Source organism: Mustela putorius, unplaced genomic scaffold, assembly GCF_011764305.1.
Source record: "Mustela putorius furo isolate JIRA1106 unplaced genomic scaffold, ASM1176430v1.1 tig00000275_pilon_pilon_pilon, whole genome shotgun sequence".
In the NCBI taxonomy this organism is placed as follows: Eukaryota; Metazoa; Chordata; class Mammalia; order Carnivora; family Mustelidae; genus Mustela; species Mustela putorius.
This window is the reverse complement of record NW_025421341.1, coordinates 12,312,833-12,334,291: the sequence shown is the minus strand read 5'-3', so window position 1 is coordinate 12,334,291 and position 21,459 is coordinate 12,312,833. Positions and strand designations below refer to the sequence as shown.

General features: G+C 39.1%; 1 protein-coding gene across 6 annotated transcripts in view; it reads right to left on the bottom strand.

Annotated features, from left to right (window-relative positions):
• Window positions 1–221: 221 nt before the first annotated feature.
• The window catches only part of CPO (carboxypeptidase O), a 60,163-nt gene continuing 38,925 nt past the window's right edge, over window positions 222–21,459 (bottom strand). For all 6 annotated transcript variants that reach the window (XM_004764244.2, XM_004764245.3, XM_004764246.3 and 3 more), the window contains 8 exons: window positions 13,954–14,053; window positions 11,879–11,980; window positions 10,835–10,939; window positions 10,119–10,229; window positions 8,572–8,662; window positions 7,256–7,458; window positions 1,476–1,560; window positions 222–615 (listed from right to left, as the gene is read on the bottom strand). In XM_004764244.2, the coding sequence (XP_004764301.1) occupies window positions 353–615; window positions 1,476–1,560; window positions 7,256–7,458; window positions 8,572–8,662; window positions 10,119–10,229; window positions 10,835–10,939; window positions 11,879–11,980; window positions 13,954–14,053 (1,060 nt within the window). In that variant the 3' untranslated portion in view covers window positions 222–352. The remainder of the gene's footprint in view (window positions 616–1,475; window positions 1,561–7,255; window positions 7,459–8,571; window positions 8,663–10,118; window positions 10,230–10,834; window positions 10,940–11,878; window positions 11,981–13,953; window positions 14,054–21,459) is intronic.

The window sequence follows — 21,459 nt, the reverse complement described above, 5'->3', positions numbered from 1 at the left end:
AGACCCTAGAGTAGCTGCCCTGAAACTGACCACAGATGCATAAAAATGGATGGGCCAAAATCATCAGAACTTCCCAGCTGACCTGTAGATTCACGAGTCACTGAACTTTAGAGTGGTTTGGTGTTGCATTGTTGTAGCAATAACTAATAGTACACTCCTTGAAAGTAAAAATAATAATAATAAAAATAATAATAATAATAATTACCAGCAAAACACACCTGAAAATGCAAACATGATTCATCTTTATTGAAATGGAAAATATACTTGAATTATCTGATTTCTCTCTAACTTCAGACAAACACCTTTCCTACATTCTCATGACTGGGGCTGAGCAGGCCTGGGTAGGATACACTCAGAAAACAGACATGAAGAAGACCAGCAGGCCCAGCACCATAGCAGTCGATGTCATCTTTACAGCACTGTTTGAGTCCCAATATTTCTCATAGACATCATCCAGGACCGAGAGCACAGCCTCCATGGTCTCCTCGCAGGTGGCCTGTATCTGAGATGCTGGCAGAATAAATCCGTATGTGCCATTGTCCCTCAGCTCAAACGTGTATGAGAAGGGGATCCCAATGTCCCGAGCCCAGTCTCTTGAAGACCCTGATGTGGTATCTACAACCAAAAGCATGAAGGTAGAGGTAGAAATTGTACTGGGAAAGGACAAGTTTCTATGGCTATTTCAGGGAATAAAGTTCTAATGCAAGAACATGAGTAAATTTTTTCATATGAAGGATTCAGGGGTAGCTGTCTTCTCCCTCTCATTAATTGGAAGCCCCACAGGGCAGGAATTATATCTCATTTAGACTCTCTGTCTCCCCTCACCACCTCCCTGAGTATCTAGCGTTATGTTTGGCACATAGCAGAAGTTTGGTTAAAGTTTCCTGCTGAATCAAAGACTAGACAACCTAGTTTTACAAGGCAAGTGAACGGACATATAAGGGAACAGAAGGAAAATGAGCAACAGGGAAAATATTATGCAAATATTATCCAGGTGGTCCTCAGGTGGATGGAGGAGGTGGTGGCTGTGGATGGGGATGGCTGTGCACTATCCTTTTAACTCAATTCTTTTCTGTGTTAGATCCTTTCTCCAGGCCCCACCTGCTTTGCTTTCTCAGCCTGATGGGTCCTCTGAGAACTGAATCAACTGACCAAGGGTCGCTGGAAAACGTCCTTCCTGTTAACTCCTGTGCCTTCTCACTTGCCAGCTCTTTTTAACTGAAGCCAGAGGGAGTTCTGGTCTGAGCCAGGGTATTAATTTTTTCTTTTAGCTCACACCTTATCCCTAGAGAGCATAATTCTGGACTTATACAGACTCCCTTTTATCCTTGGTCATTTTGATTTGTATAACTTCCTGTTGACCCCAGGGACTCTTCCGTCCCTCTCCAGCCCACTCTACTCCCCAAAGTCCACTGGCTTCTTTTGTGCCTTAGATACTATTGAAGAGGGAAAAAAAAAAAAAAAAACCTACTTACATAAAATATCTGCACTCGATCCAACTCTATAATTGGTTCCATGCTTTTTTTTCAATGCATTTGCTGCCTTCTGTCCAACTTGGATCTGTAGGTGGGAAATGCAGAGACAGATATCTGGTGTTAAAAATAAATCCAACAATCCAGAGGGTTGGGTATTTTGTCCAAATCCATCTCCGGAGTTCCAGACCATCTTTCTAACTTCCCATTGGACCTCTATACCTAGATAGCCTTCTGGTACTTTAAACTCAACAAGCTCACACCCAATTTCATCATTCCCCCACTAATAAAGCTATTCTGATTTCCAATTTCTGACTTATCGTGCTCCTCCAAACACACGTAAAATCCTGCAGTCACCTTTGAATCTCCTTCTTTCAAATGGTTACCAAGTTGTATTATCCTATTTTAGTCTCATTACCTCTGAAATGAACTATTGTCATCTTCGAGTAAGTTTCCCTTCCTCTCACCAATCCTTATCCCAATCGATCTCTGGATTCCAGGGGAACTTGGGTGGAGTAGAACTATGATCATGATCCTGCTGAAAAGCCTTATTCTTAATTGCCCACTGAATTAATCCCAAGCCTCTCAGTTTCACATTCACAGACCCTTTACGATATGGCCTTAACCTACCTTTCCAACACCATATTCTTTATATCCTACCCTAGATGATAGTCACACTCAAGTTTTCCCACGGTTCCCCAGACATGCCCCTTTCCTCAGACTCTGACCTTTTCTCCAGATATTCCCTCTACCTGGCATACCTTACCTCTTTTCCCTGCATGTTGAAATTCTATCCAACCTCAAAAGAATTTTTCCAATGCAGACTCTTCCATGGGGCCTTTCCTCATCACCTCAACTAAATCCCCTCTCTCCCTGCTCCTCCCACCTTGGCCCTTTGTTCATACTTCTAACTCCCTTCTTATTTTTCCTTATAGGTATTTAATACTTATCTCTTATAGGCTTCTAGAATTTCAGAGCCGGAAGCTACACCCTTCCCTAATCTACCACCATGTCACCTGACTACACTGGAAATTTCTCAGAACTGAATGATTTCTAATGTCTCAGCCTTGCTCTCTGAAAACCTTTTCCTGAGATCAGAGCCACTAACAAGGAGAGATCCAAGTGTATTGCTGTGTTTATTAACCTTCTGATAAATTTTTTCATATATCCTTTCAACAGTCTTTCAATAGTCTCTTCTAAATATTCCCAACCCAGACTCTCTATTACTTCCCCTTCAATTTTACACAACCACCACCAAAGCCTCCTTGACCACTTCCTGCCTGGACTGTGATCCATCTTTGCTTTCTCCACACCTAGGGCAGTCTGACTGCTTTTACAGGTGCATCAGCTCCCCTGACTTCTGACTAGTGATGAGTCCAACTTTAAAGCTTCTTGGTCCTGCATTGTCCTGCATCGCCCTGCATTGTCCAGCTGAATCTTGGGGTATAGCAGAGTGGTGCTTGGGCAGAGTAGGGATAGGTATGATGAAGTTCAAAAGGAAGAGTAGAAAAGGGTATAAGTGATGGTAGGTCATATACAGTAGCTGTGAGCAGTATCCTTAGGGCACTTGGGACTTTCTGAGTGTGGCAGAGATGAAAGAAAAAGCACTCAACTGAACATATTTTCAAGAGCTTTGCCTCCTCTTTACTCACTATTGAGAATTCTGTCATGGGCCATTCGCCTTCCTTCTCTCCTCCTGAAAAAAGGGTTCTAAGTCTGGCTTAGTTCCTGGGCTCATGTGGTCCAGAATGACGTCATGGGTAGGAAGGGCTTGAGGAGTGCATGAAATCAAGCTGGCTTGAGTCTTTTACACTGCAAAAAGGTATACGAGCTGTTTGTAGATAGAAGAGAAAATGATGGTAAGAAGGAGAAGAGAATCAGAAAGAAGATATCTGGAGAGAGAAATTCTGCAAAGGAGATAAAAATGAAGAGTGAAGAGAAAAGATCAGGGGTAGTTGCTATCCATGAGCAAAATGAAGAGTGTGAGGCGGGGAGGGGCAAAGAGTTGCTAGGATTTACCAGCTACACTTCCTTTTGAAGTTCTTTCAAAGTCTGGTAGAGACATGAATTGCTTTTAATTATTTTTAATTCCCATATGTTTCTCAATTTCTCTTAATGAAACTCCATGCTAGCTGGTCCATGTGGGACCTTAACTTTTACTTGGGTTATAGGCACCAGCTCCAGCCTGCAATTTCCTTCCAAATGGCTCTTGCATTTTTTTTCCTCTTCTGCAGTTTAGCCCAGAACTGGGCTGAACTTTCTTTCTTTTCTTTCTTCTGATTGCCAGCCTTTACTTATTTTATCCTATGTAATTCCTTTCCCTCACATCCTGTTGGATGGGAAACATTCTTCTAGGTTCCTCTTCTTTATTGTTATAAGAAATTTTGATTTTTTTCAGTGATTCCATTAGCAATTACTACAGGGAAGTTGATAGGAGTAGGAAGTATCAGGTATATAAGAAGTATACAGTTGTGACCATAGCTTGTAGACTCGGTCCTTTCCAAGAAGACGAAACAAAATCCAGAGACTCTGACTTCTATCCATAAGGGTGGACCTCCCGATTATTCTTCCCTCTCCTTTTGACACTATACCATAGGGCCATCGAAAGCCAATTTCTCTGTTGCCCTTCTTCTCAGCCCAAAGGAATGTTAGTCAAAATAATAAAAATCCCTTTGTCAGTAGTACATAATTTACATTTCTCAAGACCTTGAGCCTCCTGAATAACTCCCAGAGAGTTTCCTATAGGCATATATTCACAGGGAGGCACACAAAAAGGTTGATGAGGACCCTGGCATGTGTGTAGGAGGAAGGAGCTTGGGATAGGATCGAGAAGTTGATAGGGGAAGAGTTCAAATGGAAAGAATGTCAACATTTAAAACATTAGGAATTTTATAGCTATTCTAATTTCCAGAGCAATTTAGAACAGGGCTATATATAGTTATGTTTCCCTTACATAGTGATTGCCAAGTTGTCTATCATGCGGTATACTATTTATCATGATTTCTACAAATTTTTGGTTTTGTAAATATATAAAGATTAATTACTAGTCTCTGGTAGTTGTAAATAATACCAAAAATGGAGATCTCCTTCAACAGTTGGCTTGATTCTGTGTCTTTTGTGCACTCTATCAAAGCTTACTCATAAGAACCTACAACCACTGTTAGCTAGCTTCAGTGAGATTGACACAAGGTGGCAAAATTTTCACACTGTCTTTTTTATTGAAAAGTCTTGGAGATGAATGTTTATGCTAACTCTTCAGCACCTCAGACTGTAAGAAATGCAGAACTGAAGTACCCTTTCTCAATTCAATGTGCCCATTTCTGCATACGATTCTAAAGGTTTCTCATTAATTTCCACCTTTTGAGTTACCTTCCAGTCGTGGCAATGTTAGTACCACAGGTCTCTCCTGCCCTTTTGCCTCCTTTAGTTGTGGTCAGAGTACTGTAAGCAGAAAACCAATGGCACAAGATTCTCTCATATTTGAATACAAACTTTGCAAAATGGTCATATAGTATCTGTTTTCCTGAGCCAAGAAGAGAACAGAATTTAAAAAATAATAATACCAGGGGTTACAGGCTGCTTTTTTCTGTTGGTGGAAGGCCTGGCCCATTAAAGATCTACAATGGCTTCTCTATGGTGGTTCATTTGTATTTGTCACAGATCCCTTTGACCAGAAGGTAGGACATCTACAATACCATAGGAACAGGGAAATAAAACAGGTTCTGGGCTTTTCAACTCAAATTTCTGTTTCTGCAGTTTCTTTTAATGAGGAAATTTCTAGAGCTCAGGAATAGGAGGAAATAGAACATAGTGATCTGGTCATCAAAGTTGATAGGTGCTCCAAGAAGTAGTATGCCCTTTCTGAGCAGAGAGGCAGTATGAGGAGACTGAATGAATGTAGCCTCTGGAGTTGAAGACATGAGTTCCAACCTGGGCTCTAACAATCACTCTCTATTGTTAACTCAAGGTCTCAATGTTCACATCTCCAAAGTGAGCTTATTGTATTGTCATCGGGTCAGATGAGATAATGGTCCTAAAATCCCTTTATAAATTGCAAAGAGCTAAGCAAATGTTAGTTCTTGCCACACCTTGCAAAAAGGTCACATAGTACAAGTGTCTGAAAACACTGCAAGAAAGATTTTGGGGTACTACTGGAGGTACTTGATTGTTGGGAGATGGGGTCCCTTCAGCAAAGACAGATACCGGTTTTTCTTTTTGTGCCCAGACATGTGTTCTCCAGGTCATGTTCCAGCAGGAGAAGGACAGGACAGGTAAGAGAATCGGAAAGTCCACAAGCCTCTTTCTCCTCAAGAACAGAGTGAGCTTAGCCTCCATCCATCCCAACATTTGTTAGTAACGAGGGGCTTGTTCTAAATAATAAAAAAGATGAGCAGAGAATAACAAGTGTTGATGAGCAAGTGGGGGAAATTGGAATGCTTGTGCATTGTTAGTCAGAATAAAAAATGGTGAAGCCACTATAGAAAACATTATGATTCTCCCTCCAAAAATTAAAAACAGAACTGTCCTATGATCCATCAATTCTACTTCTGGTTATATCCTCCCAAATTTGAAAGTGGGATCTCAAAGAGATCTTTGTATACCTGTGTTCTTAGAAGCATTATCTGCAGTAGCTCACAGGTGGAAACAATTCAAATACACATGGACAGACGAATGGATAAAGAAAATGTGAGACATACATATGATGAAATATTATTAAGACATAAAAAGGAAGGGAATTCTGATATATAATACAACATGAATGAACCTTGAGGACATTATGCTAAATGAAAGAATCCAGTCACAAAAAGATAGATACTGTATGTTTCCATTTGTACGAGGCATAAAACTCACAGAAAGTGAAAGTAGAATGGTGGTCTACAGAAGCAACAGGGACCGAGAGTTGCTTTTAGTGGGTATTGAGTGTCCACTGTGCAAGATGAAACAGTTTTGGAGATTAGTTGCACAATAATGTGAACGTACGTAACACTACTGAACTGTCCACTTAAAAATGGTGAAGATGATAAAATTTAGGTTATGCAAATTTTGCAGTAATTAAACATAGGAAAAATACTGTTTTTAAAAAGATAACAAATATTCCAATAATTCTAAATTTACCCTTTCTTTGATTTGTGTCTGCTGTCCATAAGTGCAAGAAAGGGCAAAGAGACCAGTCCTTTTCAGCAACTGTGCCCGGTGCTCGCGTAAGCACAGCTTCAGAGGACCCGGATGTAACAAAATGCACTTTCCCTGCCGGGGCTTGGGCTTTGCTGGCACTTCCCCTTACACATATCCCTAAGCAAATACTAGAAGCAGAGTTTAGAAGAAAATAAAGCATTGTGTTTAGCAGAGAAGAGAGCAGATATTATTTAGCCATGTTATTTTAGATATGCCATATTCCACTAACAGCTGGCAAGTTCTTTAAAGCACGGTTCAAAAAGCTATAATTGCTGAACGGAGCTTCAAGAGAATTTACAGAAATGAAAGCACATTCCTGCAGATTATTAACATAATCGTCTCATTTATATTATAGACGAATACCTAAGATGTCTCCCAACTTGACACTTTACGAAACAGGTAGTTAATTAATGTAGGTAAAGCAGCATTTAACCTGAAGCCTTCCCAGCAGGTGTCTGGCAAGGTGCAAAAAGCAGAAGAAAGAAAATAAGGAAGAGCAGAGAGAACAAAAGCAGGGCTGGAGCCAAGATCTTGAAAATGGAAACCAGGGAAAGGAAAGCCAGGGTCCCACGGAGGCTTTTGTAAAGCCTCTGGTGCTATGGTCTTACCAGCTCTTCATGGTTACTGGACTTATTTTTAGTGTAGCCATAAGGTGTGAGAATGAGCTGCCCGTAAGAGTGCATGGTCAGGAAACACACAATGCTCTCCTTCTTGCTCTCTACAAAGCTGGAAACAGCCTTAGTCTCTGGTTCCGATACTGGTCCTGTCCCACAGAATGTTAAATCGTGGCAGTCTTTCGAGGCACCGATACCTGAAATACACGGAGAACCAGAAAGAAGTGAACATGATACCTAGTTTAGAACGGACTGAGGGCAAGGAGTCACCCTTGCTCAGAGCAACCTGTGCATGGAACTGGGGCTTGCCTCGGCTTGTCTAAGTTAGTTCTGGCTAAATTGGTGAGCGGGGATAGTCATTCAAGGACCAGCTCGGACAGGCAGGGGGGCTGACATTCAGATGTAGAGACGACCTCCATGCTTCCGTGGCTCACAGAGGAAGATGCAGAATGAAATGGTGTTTTCAGTAATCTTTTCCTACTGAAATAGATGTTTGGAAATCAGTTCTTGGGTTCCGAGGTCAGGCTAAATCTCTCTCACTGTCCTACTGGCTTCTGTGTCATTCGAGCTATTTTGCAAGGACACAGTAGTCTGTTCTAAGTGATGATAATAAGGACTGCCAGCTGAGCACCGTACACCCCCTGGGCACCTGGGCACAGTGGTTAGCCCATCCTCTGTGGCAACTCATCAAATTCCCACAACTACCTACTGATTGGATGCTAGGACTACGGCCCACATTTTAAATAAGAGAAACCTAAAGCAGAAAGATGAAGCAATTTTTCCAAGACCACACAGCCGTCAAGTCTGAATTTTTACCCTTACCATCTGGTTTTTAATCAGATTGCTCTTAACCATTTCTACTTCCTTATTTGCTTCTGATCCACAGGGCATGTTAAGATTCAGAAACAAGAACATGCCTTAAGGAGAAGGAAATGTTTGCTTTATTTACTCCTGCCTCTGCTATAAAAATAATCTGCAAGGATAATTCTCTGGTTTTTTTTCTTTTCTTTATGAAAATTCATATATTTAAAAATAAAGTGATAGATTTCAAACATATTCCCTTTGACCTAGGTCTTCTTTGCCCTTGTTTAGCCAATTCCACTTGAAAAGGGTCCTGCACTTGAGTGTTGCTGTTTCTTACTGCATAGATAATGTCATCCCTTCGGGTGAAAATGCTGGTCAGGAAGTCCAGAGAGCTGTGCAAAAGTAGGTGTTTATTTTTGAAAATTATATCTCTAGTAATTCATCTCTGTCCTAGCTTCTCTTCCCCATTTCTTGCTCATCAAGTCATCAACTAAATGTGTACTTACTACACCAGGCCACATTGAAATTTCGATTGAGATCTGTCCCAAAACATGTGCCGTTATTATGGGATGAACGGGATTTCCTCCAAAGCCGGTCCTGCAACAGAGGAACATAGAAATGATGCTGTTCTAGGGTCTTATAAATCACAGTGTTGGTGATAAGTGGATGGCCCTGGAACATAAAAAAAAATAGTCCATAGGATTGTCTGGGAAAACTTGCCTTTCACATAACAAAGCTCGTGCGTATATTTTTTAGTCTCACAGATGGACCAGCAACACCAAAACAGGAACATCTGTCCAACCCCAGTGTACCTACATGTACACCATCGAACTGGAGGGAGTATGGCCTTTTCCTCATGAGCAGATTAGCAGTGCATGGTGGACGTGATCTGCTTAATCAGGGAAAGCTTCAGAGAGTCATTTTTTATGTCCAAGTGATATAGGATGAAAGGTAAATAGCTTGGCAGATGGAAAGAGACCGTTCCAGGTGTATCAGTGATGGCCTCTGCACATCTCTGGAAGCAGAAGACTGATGAGTGGAGATGAGCATAAGGACAAGTTTCTCCAGACAAGCTTGGAGGGAAGAATTTGATTCACACCCGAGCCAAAAGGCTGCTGCAGGAGAAGGGTTCCCAGGAACCACTTTTGGGAGAGCAAAAAGGAAAAGGGAGGAATGGATACTCTCTAGAACCAGGGGTTCTTGTTTGTGAAGTGATCTGTTTTCAAGACACTTTTAAAGAGGAAATTTTCTTTCTTTTTTTTTTTTTTTTTAAGATTTTTTTGTTTGTTTGTTTGTTTGTTTGAGAGATAGAGAGAAAGAGAGCAAGCATTAGTAGGGGAGGGGGCAGGAGAGGGAGAACCAGGCAGTCCATATTTTAACAAGCCCCCCCACCAGGTGATTCTGATGCAAAATAAAGCTTGAGAACCACTACCATAACAAATTGGACAGCTGAGAAGCAGGCAAGCCTCTGAGCAGGGAGCCAGATGCACAGGGCTCTATCCCAGGACCTTGGGATCATGACCTGAGCCAAAGGTAGATCCTTAAACCACTGAGCCACCCAGGTAAACCAAGAGACAGTTTCCTATTAACTAAAAAACTTCAGAGATGTTTCCCCCCCTGTATAAATGATCACAGTGGAAAATGAAAGTTGGGTTGGAATTTATACACCATTTGTGCCCCTCGTGCTTCAAAACTGGTGGCTACAGGGTAGTATATGAATTTCATACCAATCTGAGAGGCAGTCCACAAACTTGAAGGAGGTGGACTTGGAGAAAAGTTAAGGCTGGCTGCAAAACTGGGAATATGTCAAAAACAAACAAACATAAAAACATGTGCTGGATTTCAACTCTAGCAGGGCCTCCACTTTCTCCATCCTAAACTTGATGTAGATTTTTGGCTTAACAATACTGAGTTAATTTTTAATCCAGATGGGGTTTCTTTCTTTACTTGGCCACAAACATTTCTGTTTCTACAGTGACTAAGGTCAGAAAAATGAACCGGAGTCAAGATCTAGTTCATGGACTCATCCCACAACCACACTTGATGTACTCACAGTTGTCCAAGTATAGACATAACCATCGATGTTAAGAACGGGAAGCACATAAAAGTCCAGGTTTCTAAGGAGTCTTCCTATCCGTGGGTTGTCTTTATAGTTTTGTAGAATCTGGAAATTTAAGAGAGAAACATTTGAAATGCTCCTGGGAGAGGTCTTTTTTCAATTTTCTAATAATTTCAAGGTAATTATAAGAGGTGATTGCACACAGAACATTTATCTTCTTGCCCTCCAATCCTGCCTCAGCTGTCCAAAATGCAAATTCCGGTTCTTCTCCCCCCAAACCCCCACCGCCCCGATTCACTGGGTCAATGTGGTGGGTGAGGTGAAGCCCCAGAATTTGCATTTCTAACAAGTTCCCTGTTATGGCAATGCTATTGGTCTAGGAACCACACTTTGAGAACTGCTCTTTGTGGGTTTCTTTCTGTTGTGGTTTCTGAAAAAACTAACATAAAAAGTATCTTATAAGATATAGCTAATACGTAACAATTCACTGAGCTAGGTATTTTCCACATGCTGAGTCTCTTCATCTACAGGACAGACCCTCTAAAGAGGCCATTCCAAGCTCCTTCTGCAGGTGAAAAACTAGGGGTCTTGGAGTTAGAAAATTTGCTCAAGACTCTCTGAAAAACACAGACCGTGCTTTCTAAATAGCTAAGATTTGACAGGTATTTTGTTGGGCAGTTAACCATTATAAGAAACCTAAGGACACTTACTTCTTTCACAAACCATTGGCAAAAAGCTGGGGCAATCCATTCCCTGGCATGAATTCCACAGTCCATCCAAATGATCTTCTTGTGGTTAGCGGACGGTTGGCTGATCTGGAGGAGACATCCATGCTCTATTACCAAATAACTGCTTATAATCATAAACTTTAAATCTTTAAGCAGTTTTCAGTTTTTTTTATTCCCCTACAGGTCCTTTCTTCCTCCACTCTGTGATTCCCAGAATGAGGCAGGGATGGTGGGAGACACACCCTTCACTATCCACTCCTGGTCAGCCCAATCTTTCCTTTCTCCCTGTGCCATTCTTGTGCAGCAGTTCAGCTCCCTCCAGGGAGAAAGATCCACTCCTCTTTCAACCTGGCAAGTATGGATTCTCTTTGATGGGTAAAAGGTCGTGAACACTTCCAAGTTTGTCACAGTCACATCTGTTTTGAATGTAAATGACCTGGACTCCAGACATTCATTGAAAGCCAATGGAAGCTGGGCTGATGAAGGCTCTACCTATTTATCAGTGAGAAATTTACAAATTGGGATAAAGACAAGACTGGATCCATCATATTCAAGGAGATTTTTCCTTAGAGTCTGATCCATTTTCCTAATCCAGTCAGCATATTTCCTTATCTACCTTTTACCTCCATTCCCTCTTATGATTACCCTTTTTATAAGTATGTGTATTTGATTATATATCTACCTTTATTGCTTCCTTATTATATACCAGTTCTACTCTTCCTGATGATATACCGATTCTACTCTTTAAAATGTGCCTGTAGGCAGAGGATGTTTAGATATCTCTTTTGGCTGGCTCAGCTCTGAGTTTGATGGCCTACTGAAAATTAGGTAGGTAGGCACCCCATGCTTAACATATTAGGCAATCATTCACTCAGCTCCTGGGTAAATTCAATTTCAGAGCCAATAGTTGTAGTTCTAGATAACTCTCAAATTTGGGAACGTGTTTTGTAAATTAACATGTCCACAATAAGTGGGAAGAGGGGAGTGAACTAAGTAATTAAGGGAATTCCCAGCCTTCTCACTCACCTTTAAATAATACATGGGCCGGATCTCATAGGTCATTCCTAGGAAATGTTGTGTCACCACTCCACTGTACTTCTCAGTTATCTGGACCATCCACTGATAGATCTGAAAGAGCCAGGAAGGACTGTGGCTATCAATAAGAAAATAGTTTGCTTGCCTCTAATTAAGATAACTGCTTCTCTCATTAAGACACTGAACTCTGGACTATTTGCTCTGCATTGCAACTGTGTGCTAAACAAAGTACAGGACTAAACCAGTGAACTATGCTGATGGAGGCTCTACCTTCTCCCATTTTCTGTTGAACTTTACAAATAAGTTATTGAGGATTAATAGTTTCAATAATCCACTGATAACACTTCAAAAACATCATACCCTTCAAATGGCCACACACCTCTGGACTTGGACCCAATAATGGGTACCCAATCATGCCAGCAGTTTCAGGTCACACTGATTTGGGTGAATCTTTTTGGATCCCAACAGTATCCATTGCTAATGCCTATGGATCCAAGATTAGAGAAGAGTTGGATATGCCCTTCATAGAGCATGCCAATAGAAGTTTCTAAATCAATCCCAAATTAGTCATTTTGATTCATTTGAGGAGACCTGAATTGCTGTTGAATTAATTAAAAGTCTTACACCATGCTTGGAAAGGAAGAGTCTTATACCTTCACCTGGAAGTCTATAATGTGGGGTTCTGTAATGACGAACAGACTGAGGGAATTCGCAAACATAAGATAGTCATCAACACATGACAGGATAGTCCCACGCTCAGTTTCTGTGTAGTTGAAATAGCTATACAGTAAGTTATGGTAAATAACCAAAATTGACTTGAGATAATAAATATTCTATTTAAAAATTATAGTATCTCAATTGGCATTCATCTTAACAGATTAAGCATATTAATATAACAGGAATAATATGTCAGTGGAGTATTTTTGATTCAGTTCTGTCAAAGGAGGAGAACGAAAACTTCTCACAGGGGTGTTGTACATGCTTCGTGATGGGCTGACTCAGATGAAGGTGTCAAAAGCCCTGGGAAAGCTACAAACAGCAGGACAACAGTAGCAATTATTTATCTGCTGTTTAATCAGAAGTAGTGTAGTGTATTCTATTTACAGTCACAGAAAAGCTGCAAGATCAGTACTGACTTCCTGTTTCACAGGTGAGGAAACCAAAGACCAAAGAGGTAAGTGTCTTGGTCAAGGTCACAGGGCAAGTGGTCAAGCCAGGTGTGATCTATCTCCCATACGGGAACTTAAGCTTTCCATGGGCCTTCCTGGATCTTGTTCAAATTTTTAGAATCTTTAGCACTTGGGGGTGATAGCTACAAAAGAATGTGTCAATTCATTCTTTCATTCTTTAAAAAAATTATGGAAAATGATAATATACTCCCAAATGCTGAGAGAATAAACGGTAAACCTATTTGGAAAGCAGCTTGAACATTTATATAAAAATTTAGACGTGCTTAACCTTTAACCCAAAGATTCTATGTTTAGAAATTTATACTTCAAAAAAAGCTTTGCATGAAGTCACATGCATACTTCACAAATATACATGTATAGTAGCTAATTTTTTTTACAATATCCAGTTTCAACAATAACCAAATTCATCTTAGTAACAATATGAGTATTTCTTTAAGAGAAATTTTCCCCCTTTAAGAACTACTGCCTGCTTCCTTTGTACCCTCCAAGAAATACCACATTTTCAGGTAAATGGGATTGACTCACAGGGCTTCTCCATTCCATGTCCCACAGCCATATACACGTCGGCCTTGCCCTGCTTAAACTGGCTAACAAGCTGACAAACAAGAGTAAGGGTTAATTTTAGTCCATGTTCACAGGAGCAAAACTGGCTAGGCGGTTCTTTTCCTTTAATTTCTATTTATTTACCTTTTTATTTCATATGAAAGGATTTATATCTTCAGCCAAAAGATGATTTTCTGCCATCCCTTGAACTCAGGGCACAGGCAAATCTCTACCTCATATTTTGAGATTCTCCAACCTCATCCCTATGAACCATCCCTCACCCATCCTAAAGTAGGCTGTGGCCACCACCAAACTCCATGTGTCCTTGCGCACCTCTTCCATGGGGTGATATTTGGTATAGGAATAGGTGTCCAGGCTCCTCCATGGCCTCACTGTCTCTTCCAAAACCCCTCGTCTGGTTTGTGCTAGGGATCTGCAGAAGAAAGTCAGACTCAAATCAGTGAAGAAACTAGAATACAATGAGGATTGGAAAGCTGATGAAAAGGTGGTAGAAAGCACTGTGAACAGGCTTTGGAGGAGAAAAGCCAGTGTTAAGAATCTTCTCATTGTGACTTACTGACTGTGAGAACTGGGGCAATAATTGTTTCGCTCCAAATGGTAGTTTCTTCATCAATAGAGTGAGGTGAGGACAGCCATTCCAATCTTGCAGGGAAGCTGGGTAATTCAGTAAGATGTTGTAGATAAACATACTTTTAAATTTGTAAAAGAAATAATAGCTAAGACTTATTGAACTGAAATGTGTTACAAGACACTCACACAATTTAAATCTCATTTACTTCTCTTGAAAACTCTGAGATAGGTACTCCTACTATGTCCATTACAGAGATGAAGAAATCGAGTCACAGGGAAAATGTTATTGGGGTTGACAATAACTGACAATAATGGACAACCTGATTGAAGAGCCTGCAATATTTTTAAAATTAATTTAAAAACATTATTGAAGTATGAATATATATAACATTGTATGTTAAACAATGTTATATCAGTTACAGATATACAATACAGATTCAACAATGCTATGCATTTTTTAGTGCTCATGATGACAAGTGTACTTTCAATTCCTTTTATCTATTTTACACATCTCCCCTTTCACCATTCAAATGGACCACTTTGTTCTTTGTAATTAAGTCTGTTTTTGTGTTTGTCTCTTTTTTTTCTTTGCTCATTTGGTTTATTTCTTAAATCCTGTATGAGTGAAATCTCATGGTATTTATCTTTCTCTGTCTGATCTATTTCACTTTACATTATACCCTCTAAGTCCATTCATGTTGTTGCAAATTGCAAGATCCCATTCTTTATTGTGGCCGAGTAATATACTGTATGAATATATAGAGAGAGAAAATATAGAGAGAGAGAATATTCTTCTACTGTTACTATCCCACACCATGGTCAAACATTTGTTAGATTCAATGAGCTGACATTGACAGACACATCTTTATTTCCCAAGGTCCAAACTTTACATTAGGGCTCACTCTTGGTGTTGCACATTCTATGGATTTAAACAAATGTGTAATGATATTTATCTACCATCGTAGTATCATAGAGCACAGTTTCACTGTCCTAAAAATCCTGTATGCTCTTCCTATTTATCCTTGCGTCCTCCCAATCACTGGCAACCAATGAAAATTTTTTTTCTCCATTGTTTTTGCCCTTTCCAGAATGTCAAGTAGCTGAAATCATACAGTATGTAGCCTTTCAGACTGGCTTCTTTTCTTAGTAACATGCATTTAACTTCTCTCCATGCCTTTTCAGGGCTTAATAGCTCATTTCTTTTTAGAGTTGTATATTTCATTATCTGGAAGTACCACAATTTATTTATCCTTTCATTCACTAAAGGGCATCTTTCTTAATTGCTTAATTGCCAATTATAAATAAAGATACTACAAACATCTGTGCGCAGGGCTTTGTGTGGGTATAAGTTGCCAGCCAGTTCATTTGGGCAAGGACCAAGAAACCTGACTACTGGATCATGGGGTAAAAGTATGTTTAGTTTTATAAGAAACTACCTTCCAAGAAACTGTCTTCCCAAGTGGCTGGACCATTCTGTATCCCCACCAGCAATGTATGAGAGTTCCTGTTGCTCCACTTCCTTACCAGAATTTGGTGTTGTCACTGTTTTGGATTTGGGCCATTTAATAGGGTATAGTGGTGTCTCGTTTTCGCTTGCAGTTCCCTAATAACATATGATGTTGAACATCTTTTTGTAGGCATACTTGCCATTGGCATATCTTTGTTGGTGTGGTATACGTTCTGGCAGTTTGCCCATTTTTGACTAAAGTTGTTTATTTTCCTACTATTGAATTTTAAGAGTTCTTTGTTTATTTGAAACAACAGTCCTCCATCAGATGCATCTTTTGCAAGTATTTTCTCCCAGCTTTTGGCTTGTCTTCTCATTCTTTTGACATCATCTTCTGCAGAGCAGAAGTTTTTAATTTTAATGAAATCCAAGCTATTAATTATTCCTTTTGTGGATTGCATTTGTGGTGTTATATTTAAAAATCATTGCCATATCCAAAATCATCTAGGTTTTCTTCTATATTATCATTTTATTTTCATTGTTCCAAAATTCATTTGTTTATGCACCCCACTCAGTTCTCCATGCAATATGTGGCATTTTTAATGCCCACACTATAAGGCTAACCTATCTCCCTTCTCTCCTCCCCTCCAAAACTCTCAGTTTGTTTCTGAGTCCACAGTGTCTCATGATTTGTCTCCCTCTCCAATTTCCCCAACTCACTTCTCCTCTCCAACTCACAGTCCATGTTATTCCTTACGTTCCACAAGTAAATGAAACCATATGATAATTGACTCTCTCTGTTTGACTTATCTCACTCAGCATTATCTCTTCCAGTCCTGTCCATGTTGATACAAAAGTTGGGTATTCATCCTTTCGGATGGAGGCATAGTACTCCATTGTACATATGGACCATATCTTCTTGATCCACTCATCTGTTGAAGGGCATCTTGGTTTTTTCCACAGTTTGGCAACTGCAGCCATTGCCGCTATGAACATTGGGGTACAGATGGCCCTTCTTTTCATTACATCTGTATTTACCTTTGGGGTAAATACCCAGTAGTGGAATTGTATAGTCATAGGGTAGCTCTATTTTTAGTATCTTAAGGAATCCCCACACTGTTTTCCAAAGTGGCTGCACCAACTTGCATTCCCACCAACTGTGTAGGAGGGTTCCCCTTTCTCCACATCATCTCCCAACACATGTTGTTTCCTGTCTTCTTAATTTTGGCCATTCTAACTGGCATAAGGTGGTATCTAAATGTGGTTTTGATATGAATCTCCCTGATGGCTAATGATGATGATTTTTTCATGTGTCTGTTAGCCATTTGTATGTCTTCTTTGGAGAAGTGTCTGTTCATGTCTTCTGCCCATTTTTTGACATGATTATCTATTTTGTATGTGTTGAGTTTGAGGACTTCTTTACAGATCTTGGATATCAGCCCGTTGTCTGTAGTGTTATTTTTGAATATCATCTCCCATTCTGTGGGTTGCCTCTTTGTTTTGTTCACTGTTTCCTTTGCTGTGCAGAAGTTTTTGATCTTGATGAAGTCCCAAAAGTTCATTTTTGCTTTTGTTTCCTTTGCCTTTAGAGACATTATCTTAAAAGAAGTTGCTGTGGCCAATGTCAAAGAGGTTACTGCTTATGTTCTTCTCTAGGATTTTGATAGATTCCTGGCTCACATTGAGGTCTTTTATCCATTTGGAGTCTATCTTTGTGTATGTTGTAAGAGAATGGTCAAGTTTCATTCTTCTATACATAGCTGTCTAATTTTCCCAGCACCATTAATTGAAGACACTGTCTTTTTTTCCACTATATATTTTTTCCTGCTTTGTCAAAGATTATTTGACCATAGAGTTGAGGGTCCATATCTGGGCTCTCTACTCTGTTCCACTAGTCTATGTGTCTGTTTTTGTACCAGTACCATGCTGTCTTGGTGATCACAGCTTTGGACCTGACAGATTCTCTGGAAAGTTCTACCAAACACTCAAAAAAGAAATAACACCTATTCTCCAGAAGCTGCTTCAAAAAATAGAAATAGAAGGAAAACTTCCAGACTCTTTTTATGAAGCCAGAATTACCCTGATCCCCAAACAAGGCAAAGACCTCACCAAAAAAGAGAATTTCAGACCAATATCCCTGATGAATATGAATGCTAAGATTCTCAACAAGATCCTAGATAATAGGGTCCAACAGTACATTAAAAAGATTATCCATCATGACCAGGTGGGATTTAACCATGGTATGCAAAAGAGGTTCAACATTCGCAAATCAATCAATGTGATAGAACAAATCAATAAGAGAAGAGAGAAGAATCACATGGTCCTCTCAATTGATGCAGAAAAAGCATTTAACAAGATACAGCATGCGTTCCTGATTAAAACTCTTCAAAGTATAGTGATAGAGGGAACATTCCTCAACTTCATAAAATCTATGAAAAATCCACAGTGATGATGAAAAATCCATCATCCTCAATGGGGAAAAGCTGACCACCTTCCCTTTGAGATCAGGGACACGACAAGGATGTCCACTCTCACCACTGGTATTCAATATAGTACTAGAAGTCCTAGCAACAGCAATCAGACAACAAAAAGAAATGAAATATATTCAAATTAGTAACAAAGAAGTCAAATTCACTCTCTTCACATATGACATGATACTTTACATGGAAAACCCAAAAGACTCCACCCCCAAACTACCCATATAGCAATTCAGTAATATGACAGGATACAAAATCAATGTACAGAAATCAGTTGCTTTCTTGTACACTAACAATGAAAATAAAGAAAGGGAAATTAGAGAATCGATTCCATTTACTAAAACACAAGAACCATAAGATACCTTGGAATAAACCTAACCAAAGAGGAAAAGTATCTGTACTCAAGGAACTACAGAATACTCATGAAAGAAATTGAAGAAGATACAAAAAGATGGAAGAGCATTCCATGCTGATGGATCAGAAGAATAAACATTGTTAAAATGTTTATACTGCCTAGAGCAATCTATACTTTCAATGCCATTCTGATCAAAATTCCACCGGCACTTTTCAAAGAGCTGGAACAAACAATCTTAAAATTTGTATGGAACCAGAAGAGACCCCAAATTGCTAAGGAAATGTTGGAAAAGAAAAACAAGGGGCGCCTAGGTGGCTCAGTGGGTTAAAGCCTCTGCCTTTGCCTCCGGTCATGATCCCAGGGTCCTGGGATTGAGCCCCACATTGGGCTCTCTGCTCAGCAGGGAACCTGCTTCCCTTCCTCTCTCTCTGCCTGCCTCTCTGCCCACTTGTGATCTCTGTCAGTCAAATAAATAAATAAAATCTTTAAAAAAAAAGAAAAACAAAAACAAAACAAAACTGGGGCATCACATTGCTTGGTTTTCTCCTATATTATCTTCTAGGAGTCTTTTAGTTTTGCATTTTACGTTTAGGTCTACAACCCAATTTGAGTTAATTTCTATGAAGGGTATAAGGTCTGTGTCTAGATTCACTTTTTTTCTTTTTGTCATGTGGATGTCCAGTTGTTCCTGTATCATTTGTTAAAAATACTATTTTGCTCTATTGTGTTCTTCGTTCTTTTGTCAAAATCAATTAATTATATTCATGTGGGTCTATTTCTGGGTGTTCTTTTCTGTTCCATTGATCTATTTCTCTCTTCTTTCATCAATACCACATTGTCTTGATTACTGTAGCTTTATAATAAGTCTTGAAGTCAGGTAGTGTCAGTCCTACAACTTTGTTCTTCAATATTATGTTGGCTATTCTGAGTCATTTACCTTTCCATATATGCTTCAGAACCAGCTTGTCAATATCCACAAAATAACTTGCTAGGATTCTGATTGGGATTGCACTGAATCTATAGATCAAGTTGGGAAGAAATGACCTTTTGACCATATTGAGTCTTCCTATCTATTATATGGAACATCTCTCAATTTGTTTAGTTGATGTCTTTGATGACTTTGATGTCTTTCATTAGAGTTTTATAGCTTTTCTCATATAGATCTTGTACATATTTTCTTAGGTTTACAGCCAAGTATTTTATTTGGGGGGGGGTTGATAATATAATTATTAGTTTAAAATTTCTCTTGCTCATTGCTGGTATATAGAAAAGCAATTGACTTTTGTACATTAACCTTGTATCCTACAGCCCTGCTATAATTACATATTAATTCCAGGAGGGGTATTTTTGTCATTCTTTCAGATTTGCTACATAGAGGGTCATGTCATCAGTGAACATAGACAGTTTTATTTCTTCCTTTCCAATCTGTATACCTACTATCTCAATTACTTGTCTGATGGTATTGGATTAAACCTCCCATGCAATGTTCAAAAGCAGTTTGAAGAGTGGACATCCTTCCCTTGTTTCTGGTCTTAGCAGAAAACTTTCTAATTTTTCACCATTAAGCTGCTCTTTATGATGTTGGGGAAGTTCCCTTCTCTACCTAATATACTGAGTTTTTATCACAAATGGATGTTGGTATTTGTCAAATGCTTTTGCTATATCTATTGATTCTGTATCATGTGATTTTTAAATTTTTCCCCTATTGATGTAGTGGATTCCATGGGTTGATTATCAAATATGATACCAGCTTTGCACATCTGGGATAAATTTCAGTTGGTGGTTGTGCTGTATAATTATTTTTATGTATTGTTGGATTCAATTTGCTAACATTTTGTTGTGGGTTTTTATATCTATGTTCATATGTGATATATTGGTCTGTAATTTTGTTTTGTTTTTCATATTTTTTTCTGATTTTGCTATTAGGATAATGGTAACCTCATAGAATAAGTCAGGAAATATTCCTTCTGTTTCCATCTTCTGATAGAGATTGTAGAGAATTAGTGTAATTTCTTCTTTAAGTGTTTGATAGAATTCATCAAAGACCCCATCTGGGGCTGATGCTTTCTTTTTTGGAAAGTTATTAATTATTAATACAGTTTCTTTAATAGATATAGGTCTATTCAGATTGTCTACTTATTGTTTATCTTTTGACAGTTTATTTTATTTGTTTATTTATTTATTTAGAGTGGAAGGAAGGGGGGGAGGGAGAGGGAGAGAGAAACTTAAGCAGACTCTGCACTGAGTGTGGAGATCTCACAACACTGATAGACCTGAGCCCAAACAAAGAGTTGGACATTCAACTGACTATGTCACCCAGGTGCCCCAACAAACAGTTTAAAAAAACTATTCAGTTCCTCTCCTCTATATCAGATATTGTGCCAGTACTTAAAAGAACACTTTAGTGAACATTATATAATTTATTCTCATTACAACGGGCGAAGTGTCATCATCCATATTTTATACATAAGAAAACTGAGGCCAAGAGCAATAAAGTAACTTGCAAATAGTCACAGAGTCAGTAAGTCACAAGCGAGGACCCTCTCTGTAAGCCACACAAATGTTTGATGAATGTTTTAGTCTCCTAGCTAAAAGTCTTTATTTAAGCAAGAAACAGGATTATATTTTCATTATGAACACATACCAGCTGATAATTCATTTACCCAACAAATATGTATGGAGTGATTACCATGCTAATAGCAGTAGGATCTGAGCCTTTGAGAAGCTGGAGTGTGAACTTCTGGATCATGATCTCTCATTGCAAAGATATATGTCAGAGATTGAATTATTTAATGTTTCAATGACTTTGTGTGTGTGTGTGTGTGTATTTACTGTTTTTTATTTTTTATTTTTTTTTTAATTTCTTTTCAGTGTTCCAGAACACTGAAACAATTCATTGTTTCACATAAACAATTCATTGTTTATGTACCACACCCAGTGCTCCATGCAATACATGCCCTCCTTAGTAC